Below are 12,293 nucleotides of genomic sequence, written 5' to 3' on the forward strand. Positions count from 1 at the left end.
AAGCAATGTAATTACAATATGGCCTTGGAGTTACTTTTACAGGCACTGCCTTCAAGAGAAGCAGTCAGAATGCACTTAGTACTCACAAACATGAAGACAGACAAGCTTTCCCGTTGGAGCCATAACAGAGATACCGTACATATAAACAATGACTACTTCTCTTTCCCACGTAAACACACCTATAAAAAAAACTTAAGCCAAGATAGTTTGGAAAAACAGAAATTTCATATACACACAAACAGAGGCACATAAATCTCCAGATAACCACACACAAGGAACTGTAAGGACACTAACTTAATTTGTTTATGCCGTTATTCCTGGAAAGGACTGCGCTCAGGGCAACACATTGCTTCTACATGAGAGGAGATGACTGGAAGTGCTCTGCCTGTCCTTTAATGTTTTTGTTGTCGTTTCATAGTTGCGTTTTTTCTGGTATTGTTCATAACCGTCCACAAACAAATGTGACAGGTTTGGAATTTTTCACCTCATTTTAAACAAAAAGGCTATGAATAAGGGGAGGATTGTTCTTCTCCCAGGCCAGATGATTGAAGATTCGATCCTCAACACTTACACGTGTGAAAGTGTTACTGGGCAAAACTATGTGTTGGTTATGAGAGTAAAAATAAAAGAAGTTATCACATTACAACTGCAAACAGGGGGTCTTACTGGAATATTACATTTTATGTTTAATTCAGTGTATTTATGTAACAAGAATTTATAAATGTCATCTCAAGGAATTTTACCAAAAAAAAAAAGCCAATTTAATCTAATCATATATCCATTCCAATTAACCCAAGTCATTAACCAATCCATGTATCTGTTTCTTTCCATCTTAGCATTATTTTAAATACTCAAACCAAGTTCATAAGATATAATCAATACAGTACTAATAAGCAGCATATAAAAGGACTTTTAATGAGGGAAAGGTTTTGAGAGGACTTACAAGCACAATAACAAAGTACACACAGGTGGCCATTAAGCACTTGATCTTCTCTTGATCTTTCAACAGAAGCATCATATCATCAAGTTAGCTGACAAGCCCTCAGGGTGCCGCGCCCTCCCTTCAAAGAAGGGCCTTTTTAAAGTCAGTAACAGAAACACTCTCCAAGACAGATGGTTAAGATTAGACTACATAGAGAAAAAAGACTAATAAATCCAAGTCAGCTTAATTAAAAATGTATGGATCTGCTATTTTTCTATCTGAAATCAATAAAAAGTACACTAAACTATGCAGATTTGAATAAATAATAAAAAAATACAATGACTGAAATTCTGGCTTAAAGGAACAGGAAAATAATTCTCTAATTTAAGACAAATTTTGACATTTTCATGCTGCTGGTATCAACTTTCAAATTTAGTCCATCTTCTGTAATTTGCTTTTATTGATCTGGATCCAATCAACCATTGTTATGTGTTTAACAGAATAGACTGTCCAGCACAAATAATTTAACTCCACTGAAAATGAAACCATAAGCACAAAATTTCAGATAAAAACTGAAACATCATAAAGACAATTTCTATTATTATTTTTGCCTCTAAGAAACCATTAAAAGAGGAGGTGTGGCCAAAGGAACTGAGCAATGAGGTAAATGTCTGATCCCCACCTGCACCCATTCACCTTTTCTGTTTACTTTTTTCCCACAATCGTTAAAAAAAAGAAAAAACTGTCTGCTCAACTAAAGATATAAAATCCCAAATGCTTTTGGCTGTTTAAAGAGCTTAGACTCCACTTTTTCACTGGCAGAACTTCAAACGACCATACCTCCCTTCAACAAGTCTGGCTCTCATTCATCAACACACAGAGAGACAAACAGCTTTCAAGTGCATAGAAAGTATGAGATGCTGTGCAAAGTGGAGAAACAATGACGCGAGATAACATGGGAAAGCTTTTAGTTATTAGAAGTTTTATATGAAAACAAAGCAAAAACAAGGGCTGCAAATTAGCTCATACTATAAGCATCATGGTAACGGTATGGGACTGCACTAATTCTTCAACATTATTCTGTATTACCTCTATGAAATAAACTTAAATAAATAACGTACGTCAATAGATACAGTAGTTAGCACAGTTTAAAAATAAATTCTCAACCTAATAATGCCATCTCCAAAACAAAGACGATGAGAAGGAAGAATACATTGAAAATAGTGACTTACCATTTTATGATAAAAAATATATTTATATATTTAGCTTAGTTACATGTGGCAATACATGATGAGTTTGAATACTGTGAGGGATTTACCCCTCCCTAAAAGGTGATGTCTTTGTGCTTCTATATTCCGATTTATTTATTAACTGTATTTTGTTTGGAGGAAGCAACTTGCTTTGTTTGGTGTTTTTGTTTTAATCATTTTTCTTCTCTTTGAGGTCACCTGGTCAGGTGTTGCCATGGAAGCGCGCCCATGAGCAGTGCTGACAAGGACCTGGTGTTTTCAATCAACCTCAGAATCTATTGTTTGAGAGAGAGGGGAGATGTTTTTGGATTTAATTTGGGGCCCAGATTGTTTTTGTTTTAGTTTGAAGATTGTTAGTTGAAATGTAAATTTCTTTCTAGGAATATAGTGTAGTACAAATGTTGTTTTCACTTGTAAGTGTTGACTCCACCCCTTAATTAGTCAAGGAAGAGCCAATGCTTTAAAAGGCAGGTGTGTTAGATCAGAAGGCGCTCTCCCTCTTGTGTGTGAACCTGTCATGATGTAACTGGATGGAAATGCTTTTGGAAAAAAAAAGATAAAACGAATAAGAGCTCTATAACTTCTGGACTTTGTTTGATTTTTTTTTCGATTGCAACCCTACAAATACAAATAAAATGCATCTGTGTTAGAATCATTTTGGTGCCACACTCTCATTTGACATGTTCATACAATTCAATGCCAGAGTTGGGGCTTCCAATTGGTGACATCTAAACAAAGTTTTGTCCTCTGTTGCTTACTTGGTGTAGGGCTTTTAAAAAGTGCCTGAAATAAAGTGAAATAAGACCTAGTCTTAACCAAATAATGTAGGCAAATTAATTTAGCAAATTACTGTTTAAAACTTTTATCACTGTGTAGATGGGATTTAAAATCTTTGCTAACAACATGAAATTGAGTTATTAATTTCTATAAACTAACCAGTTTTCTTAAGCACACTGCAACAAATAATTGCTGTAGTCATTTGTTCAAATTAGACCACATAAGCTGCTTCGTCCGTCTAATCCTCTCGATGCTTCCTTGTACCTCTGAACCTCTGTTGTGTCCCTTATTTGAACTGTGACACAAGTTTGTTTCTACCTGTAAGTGGACCAATTTCTGGGATATTTTTGCAGGAGCTTGTTCTCTGCTGAAAGTCTGTCCTCTAATATCAAAAGCAATTTCATATGACTAAAGTAGCTTCTAGAGGCCAGTTCTGTGCTCTAACACTCACCGATGAGCACCACTTTGTGAGCATAGCTACAGTCACAGAAAATATCCCTGGATTTGAGCAGACATGTCAACATGAGCTTAAAGTAAGGAGCAAACTCCACTTTCCTATTGTAGAGGTTTTCCACAAAATAGGTTCCAGTTCTCAACTGGTTCTACAAAGGAACTGGTTTGCTTATCCTTCATGTGAGAGCCACGTTATTATGCAAGTCTCATCCACTTCTTGTTTTACCAAAAAGACAAACTATTACAGCATATTTGTTTCCACACATATAAACCTGGGATAAAGGGCAGCGAGAGCCATCCTTATAAGCGCGAGTGCAAGATTATTACTTAGAGTGGGCATGTTGTGTTCTACCTCTACTGGAATCCCAGTTTATCACAGTCTTATGTGATAAAAGAGTCACAGACTCTTTATCAAGAAGAATGACTTAGTCAGCCAAGCTCTGAATAATTAATCCACTTTGTCTTCCGTAAATAAAAAAAGAAACTGCTCAAGTTTCTTTGTGGGGATCTTTATCTTCACACTTTACTGGCTGTGGATGGCTTATCTCCTATTGTAAATTGTTTTTTTTAGCACCAGTTAAAATCTTGCTTTCACTTATGGATTTAACTTAGTGGTGGTTCTGTATCGACACATCTAAAAGCAATCTGGCAGAACTTAAAGCAAATATGGTATATTAGCAGGAATCAAACATCTTTCACTGTGAAACATTTCAATTAATAAAATGTGAGTCCTTCAGCTTACTATTTAAAACTGTGAACACTTCCATAAAACAAGGTCGCGCTGTTTCAGTGGATCGTCATAAAAAATGTTTTCTTTTTCCGTATCCTGACATTTTTTCCATTTATTTAAACCGCTTCATTCATTGTTAGAATCTTTGAGAGTAAATTTTGCTTTTGTTTTTTTCTTTTAATGCATACACTGGTGATGTTATATGTGCAATAATAAACACAGCTCATCCAATTATGCTAGGAAATACTGTATGTATTTGGATATGAAAATATACTTAAAGCAAGTCCCAAGAGAGCAGCTGCATGAAACAGAAGAAAAGAAGAAATAGACACTCAACTAAAATAAAGCACACACGCTTTTAAAAGAAAAAAAAAAACCCTAGCTGAACAGTGGGCCTTTTGATTGAATGGGAAAGCATTCACTCTCCTGTCTAGGAAGCCATTTAGTAACACAAGGCCCAGCATCCCTCTGTCATTCAGTTTTCTACCTCTCCCTCCCTACTAATGCTTCCCCCACCCCTCTTTTCAGATGTCACAAAATGAGCAGAAGCAGATGCAAACCCTTTTTCATAAACTGTTTCGATGCATGTTTGTTGAGTTAAATGTTATAATGCAAAAAAAAAAAAAAAAAAAAAAATAAAAAAATAGAGTGGACTTGAAAAAAAATATTAATTTCAAACAATTACAGCATTAAGCTTACAATTTATGTGTTTTGTGTCAAAGAGAGGGGGGAAAAAGACATGTTGAATGCGTCTTTTCCCTCGTTTGAGCTCATTGTGAGCTGGTGCAGACATCCAGGAGGTCAGACAAGAGGGGGGAGGTGCAACAAGGGCCCTGAATGCAGAGACTGAGATATCAAGAACCTTTTGAACCTGAATGTTTTTAAATATTTTCCTCTGTTTCTATCTTTCATACAGAAAAATATTCAAGTGTAGACTATTTCTTATAGTCCACAATAGCTCAACAAAGCCATTTAACTGACGTTGGCTGAACCTGTGACATAAAAAAAGTCAAAGACTTGTTTAAGATTTTTTGTTGTCATTTTCTATTTGAAAATACCAGAATTTGTAAATTTTTTTGTCTCACCACATCACTTATGACAAATTTAAAAGAAAAAAAAAAATAATACTCTTGACAGTTACAAACTTTTTTTGTAACTCCATTAATGTGTGGGACAACTACTTTACTTAAGCTTGACTATCACTGTTTAAAAATGATTAAATAAAGCAACTATTTTGTAGATTTTCTTGCTATTCTTCTTGCCTCTGTGTGACATGTGCCAAATGCAAGGTGAGTAAAACGAATAGGCAAAAACGCAGCGGCATCTTGCAATCATTAAGTAGAACAACAATCATACATTTGCTATGCTTGTTGTGTTTACTGTTTATATTTCATCTCACCACTTCATGCTTCAGTGATGTAAAGGTTAAAAGTGATGGAAAGTCACATGTATGTTTTGAACAACATTTGAAAGTGACCTGGGACTGAAGTGAAAGACATGAATATATGCACTTCACCCTGTCTGAAGACATAGCAAAAATAAACTTATTGCACTTACAGAATCCTATCCTGCAGGATTCTATAAACTTACATGCAGCAAGTTTTCATTTAATGTATAAACAGTAACTATTATTTTCTCAATACTTAGTGCTGATTGGCAATAAATACTAGCTTTCTAACAACGGCTCATTTGCGCGAACACTCTAAGGAGCGCTTTTCAGAATAATGCGATAATTCCTCAGAGTTTCCAGCCTGTATCAACACCACTGCATGACGTGAAACAGGCAGAGAGGTATTTCTATTTTTATTTCATTTCTGTTAGCCTTAAATGAGACATGTACTACAAAAAAAAAGAAAAAAAATACTAAAAACTGGAAGGTTCTGTGCCTCATGTGCTTACCAAAGTATATAAATAAGTCAAAGAGAACATATGGTCACTAGTTAATAGAATACTACGTCTAAAGCTTTATTACTTTTTCTCATGGAAGTGTAATATTCCACTGTTTATAGCTGGCCCTGTAATAGTCATTTTATATATTTTTGTCTATCCCAGTCTAACCTGCTGAACAAATTCAGACCGACAAGTACACACTTGCTGTAGGTTACATAAAGATTGAAAAACAAGGTTAAGTTTTATTCACAAAACTTAATCTGACAGTGTAAGATATCGCAAAACAACTCAAAATGTTCTAGCAAAAAAACTATCCTCATAGGAAAAAAAAGGAAACTGAATTAGTAGGGTGAGAAGCACCAATCATATGCCAAAGAATATATCCGTACAGAATGGAGGCCAAGAACAGAAAGATTGAGAGAAGACAGCCAAGACGGCCAAAATAAACAACATTGTTTTATTTTCACATCCCACAGTCCATAATTTATCCTTAGTAGTTCATTAAAGAAAATAAAGAGCAGAATGTTGCAACAAATGTCAAGATTAGAGACAAAGCTTAGCAACTGACACTAGAAAGAAGAGCCGCTTAAAAATTCATTCTAAAATACAAGTAATTAAAATGCCAAAAGGGAGAGAAAAAGGATGCTAATTATTACTTTTAACAACATGTAGAACATATTACAAAAAAAAATCTACGGAGTAGAAGAGAATTATTACACTAATTATATATTTTTTCTTTCTTTAGAAGATAATTATATCAGCTACTCTGAGGCGTTTACACTAACAGGAGAGGGAAGTTTACCAAGTTTAATTAAGTGTTTTATTTCCTATAAATGACTTCTATACCTTGTTAATCTTTCATTTTCCGTCTCTCGTTTCTGCCGCCTCCACTTTCTTTTGCCAATTTTCCTTTTTCTGTCCTCCCTGCTCTGTGTGTGTGTCTTGTGCGGTTGGGCAGGTGCAGCGGGCCATGTTGACAGCTTGTCCCTCCTCTCTTGCCACAGGAAAAACTGTCACCTCTGTCATACAGGTCCATGAACACAGCGTGGAGAATGTATGTGCGTTTCTTTCTGTCTGTGTGCTCTTGGGAGACTTGCACAGTGTGAAAGGAGGCTTCCCTGTTAGCTCTCCCAGAAAAAAAAAAAGCTGAATGCCAGGACAGTCACAAACATTGCAGAGAATAACTTAGGCATGATGGGTGCTTCACAAACTCCACCTGGAAGGGCAGAGCCTTCAGGGAGCACTACTTTACACGAGATGACACAGTGATGGCGCAAAGGGACAGAAGCCTCTGTGTTTGGAGGTTTTATGAACCCTTTCTCAAACAACACACAAGAATATGTTTAATCAACTGTGGAGCTGAGATTCATCATATTATTTTTCTATTTAACTCTAAAAATTTTAAATATGAAGGTTGAAAATGCTTCTGATAGGCCAAAAGGGAATCAGAAGAGGGGAAAAAAATAGTTTTTGAAAATTGGCTTTGTAATGTAAGGTGTTTGAACACTTTACATTACAAAATGTACACCTTTAGCATATAATACTGAAATATGGAAAAACAACATTTCTATCATGTTTTCAGGCTTCCTGACTGAGTTTTCCTAAATTATTTAGTATCACAAAAGACAATACCACATCATAAAGAGAGTGGAGGTGTTGTTGATTCATTGTTGTATGATAGCACTGAACCAAAGATTGGTTTGTTTAGCTTTCAATGACTGAACAAATCTGACCTTTCACAACAGCCAGTAGACGGAGACGGACCTTTTTTGAGCATCCTTTTAATAAAAAACTAATTAAAAATTTCGCAATTATTTTTGTCTTATTTACATAGCTATTTGCTTTTATATTAATTTCATAATAAACTGTGTGACAAACCCCTCATGGCTTATAATCAGAAGCAGATTTGTGCAGACCCAATAACTTGATTCAAATGTTTTTGAGGAAAGACATGTCCTTGTTTTTGATAAGACAAAAACAAATAGACCAACAGTAAAGAGTCAGCCTCTAAAAAAGTGTGGGAATTGCATTAATGTCTTTAAGACTAACAGGAGAGCCTTGTGTTTCTAGAATGATTTCTAGATCTTTCTACACAAATCTACTTTGTTCATTCTGTTTAGTTTAATCTACAGATATCAAATTAAATACAATAAAATAGTAATAAAAAGTATTTGTAGTCTCGAGCACTCACGAAGGAGTGGGGAGGAAAGGGGAATGATCAGGCTGAAAAAAGGATGATATTGGTCAACAACCAATGTTTTGGTGCATTTCTAAGGTTTTTATGTAGTAATTGGTTTAAACACATGCACACACACACACACACACAAAAAAAAAAAAACGTATTTGTCAAAATCACAATATGAATAGTGCTCCATTAATACCTGACAGGTCTAGTATTGCTGTTATCGGTTTAGCAAAACAACTTATGTAGGACAGGCGCAGTCACAAAACCATTCAATTGAAATCACAACACTTGTTTCCATGATTGCCTAGAGGGCTACTGAGTCAAAGCCTACGATCTCATGTGTATAGTTTGTCTGCATGCGTGTGTTTGTGTGCGTCCAGTGGGGGCATTGGCCCTAGACAAAGTGCTCTGCCAGCTTTCTGCCCACTGGTCTTTTCAATGCTGATGGATGGGCCTTGTTCACCACCATCTGGCTAAAGGCTACCTCACATTAATCATCACATACACACACACACCAGCACACTCTCCAATCCCTTGAACACACACACACACACACGATGGAGAAGAGCAAGTGTAATTCATAAAAACACACAAGAGAAAACCAAACACACACATCAGCCCAGAGTTCAAAATGCGGAGGCAAAGAAAAAAGAAACAAAGACCAAAAAACAAAAGAAAACTACAAACGAAATTAAAAAGAGAGAATACTTTGTTCTTTCAATTGTATTTTTTTTAGCTTCCACAACTTCCTCTTTAATTATGGTCTTGCAGGTAGATGCTATTTAAAAACAGATTTAAAATGTCAGAACCTCCTTCCTGTCTTGGCCCAGAGTCTCAGTACCACACACAAACAAATACACACACAAAAAAGTATTAATGCAAGAATAACATTCTTATATAAACCATAACCTTAGCCAGACACCCAAAGGAACTTAACATAAAATGAAGGAACTTACCAGACATCATTTATTTTTATCTAAAGGGCTTTTTAGGCTTAATAAGAGCTGATCTGCTCAGCATTTTCACAGAGTATGGACATGAGCAAGGACAGGCAGAGCTGTGGTTGATGTGCTAAGGAAGCATATTTGACATGAGATTTGTTATTAAATCATGGCTCACGGGTTCAATTTGGAATATATATATATATATATATATATATATATATATATATATATATATATATATATATATATATATATATATATATATAAACAGATCTAAGGAGAAGGCTTCTGGATGTAATGAATGAAGTTTGAGAGAATAGGTGAACGTTTCAATTATGTGAAAGTGAATTTGAATCTACAAAATTTTAATTTATCACAATGTCAGTAACATCAATTTTATATGTATGCTAGACACTCAGGAAAATATAACATTTTTCAATATTGCTCAAACTTATTTCAAGAAGTTTCAAATAGAAACTTGAGAAATACAAAACAATCATTATCATTTTTTATTGTCTTAATAGGAGAAAAAACATTTAGTAAAAAAAAAAAACAGAATTTGTTTAGATCTCTAAACAGATTTAGAGGACAAAGTAGATTCTGATGATTATTCCTACTGAAAAACTTGAGAAAAGATGACAACTAGAAGGGTTTTTAGACTTGATGTGTTTAATTTTTACTGTCGATTATATTAAAATATAGTTTCAATATAAAAAATAAAAATAAATGCAAAACTTCCAACTTTTAGACTTTTTGTAGATTAACCACTTATGTCAATGTTTTACATAGGCATTTATTTATTTTTGTGGAAGCATATTCAAAATGTTCAATAGCATGTCAGTGAGGAAAACAAATTAAGAATGAAGAGATGTTTGTGAGATGGAGCAGCTCGGCACAGCAGGTTCAATAAGGCGCCCTGCAACACTGTCCATTTCTCAATATATCTGATTAGTGAGCAAGCTCACAAATACCAAGTAGCTGATTTAGACACAAATGTGTTAATGAATTATAGACATTTTTCACTAACTAGGCTCAATTCTCAATTTTGTGTTCAGTTATTACGGATGCCTGTATGAGACTGTTCTATGGTGTTTGCTGAAGACTGTTTATGTTTGTGTGCGTCTTCTATTCTTTCTTTGTGTGGGAGGCAAGAACGAATGCTTGCAAAAGCGGAAACATGTTTTTTCTTGAATTATTTTAATTAGTGTGGAACAAAATGCACCACAGGGTTCAAATTCAGAAAGGAAACTACATAAAAAAAACTAAATTAAACTTAAGCTTTGCAACGGAACATAGTCTCACTGCCAAGGTGGGATCCAATCATACATTTGTTTAAAACATTTATGCTTCTTGCAAGACATCTTTCCCTTCTTCTGCTTCATTCTCAGTTCATTGCTTCATTCTCAGTTCATAAAATGTATTTTTTTAATGTGTAACTGAACCTGCAGAAACACTTCACCCACAATAGTCTCAATAACATAAATAAATATGGAAGTTGATGCAGCTAACACAGAAAATCAAACTCACACAGATGAAGAAGTACATGCACAAAGATTTAGATCAATCCCTGACTTCAGCCTTTCACAATGCAATCAGGCACAAACACTTATGCTGTCCTCATCCACTAAACTGTTGACAACAGATGGCCATCTTGAGGAGACAAACTCACCGCCACTATAAATGTAATCTAATGCTGGTGATGCTGACCTACAGCAGCTCTTCCTGGTTCTGATTAATGACCTCTGCGCTAGTGAAGTGGTGCTAAACACTCAAGGATGTGCTCATCAAAAGAAAAACAGACGGTGATCAGAAAATAATTTGCTGAAAAACATTTCAAATTTAGGAGAACAGACTGAATGGTAAATGAACTGACTTTATCCAGCACTTTCCTGGCAGCAGTGACCAGTTACAGCATTTTACACAATAAATGAGTTAAATTTAATACCATAAAAATTAGAGTTAGAAAAGTACTAAATCTTACCTTGTGGTCATAGGGGTTGTAAGAGTGGAAGAGTTCAGAGAGTTGTTTAGTCCTTTGCTTTTTCTGCAGGAAGAAAAAATAAAAATAAAACGGTTCAAAATTTGTTTTTCAATATCGTTTTAAAATAGATGTACTTGATTTTTTAGCATCACAGCCATAAAGCAGAGATGGGCTCTGTCAAACTCAATACTGGTACTAGATCCAATTGACATTGTTTGGTGGACACAGCTGGTCAGATCCTTATTCCTACCGGATTAATGATTTAAATCTAAAACTGAATCAGGATTCGAGAGCCTGAGGTTTCCATCAATCAAGATGTTCTGAGTGCTATGGGTTATAGCTGCAACCAGAATTAAACTATTGCAAAGGCTGATTATTCACCAGAGACATGGCAGACTCCAATAAATTACTCAGAACTGTTGACCTAGGTTCGTACACTTAACGGAAACACTCCTCAAAGATACACTCACAGGGTGGTGACATTTACCAAGATTTCTTCTTGGAAAAAAAAGGAGAAATGTATTGTTTTTCTATATGGATGAAGAAAAAAAACCTGATCGCTGGTAAAATTAAAGCACTATTTATTTTCAGTTCCTTTATTCTTCTTTTTCCAAGAAAACAGTCAATTTAGGTTTGCCAGAAAGTGCTTGGGTGGCAAACTTGTGTGCTTAAAAATTAGGTATTAAATTAACTTTAGGACAATAAAATTTGACATAAAAAAAGCACCAAATGTAATTTGGTGTTAATGCTCTCAATCTCATTGCCAATCATAAGAAACCCCACCTTTCCTTGTGAATAATCACACAATTATGACACTCTTTTCCCTGGACAAAGCAGCTTTTCAAAGCCACAAAGTAAACAGAAGCTTTTTCCACAATTTTATTTTCAAATGTGTTTTGCTCCCCACCTCCCAAACCTTTAACTTTTGATGCTTTGCTGCTAAAAAGAGCATAAAAACACTCATGTAAGAATTGTTCTGAGGCCTATTATGTAATTATCAATTATGTATGGAAATACAATTGAATATATGTGTACAAATTGAAGCCAATGACTATATGGTTTGTTCATATGAGCTTACACAACACCAGGACAAAAACAACACTACATGAGTAAATGCATTCTGGTTTATTGTCCTGTAGTACTGGTCTGAATAGATATTCA

The 12,293-nt window shown here is 35.0% G+C and overlaps 1 protein-coding gene across 1 annotated transcript in view; it reads right to left on the minus strand.

Moving 5' to 3' along the window:
• The window catches only part of cdkal1 (CDK5 regulatory subunit associated protein 1-like 1), a 179,692-nt gene that overhangs the window by 35,410 nt on the left and 131,989 nt on the right, over positions 1–12,293 (minus strand). The window contains exon 12 of the mRNA XM_055042067.1: positions 11,133–11,195. Coding sequence (XP_054898042.1) covers positions 11,133–11,195 — 63 coding nt within the window. The remainder of the gene's footprint in view (positions 1–11,132; positions 11,196–12,293) is intronic.

The sequence above is a fragment of the Poeciliopsis prolifica genome, unplaced genomic scaffold, assembly GCF_027474105.1.
Source record: "Poeciliopsis prolifica strain line A6 unplaced genomic scaffold, Auburn_PproV2 SCAFFOLD017, whole genome shotgun sequence".
Classification (NCBI taxonomy): Eukaryota; Metazoa; Chordata; class Actinopteri; order Cyprinodontiformes; family Poeciliidae; genus Poeciliopsis; species Poeciliopsis prolifica.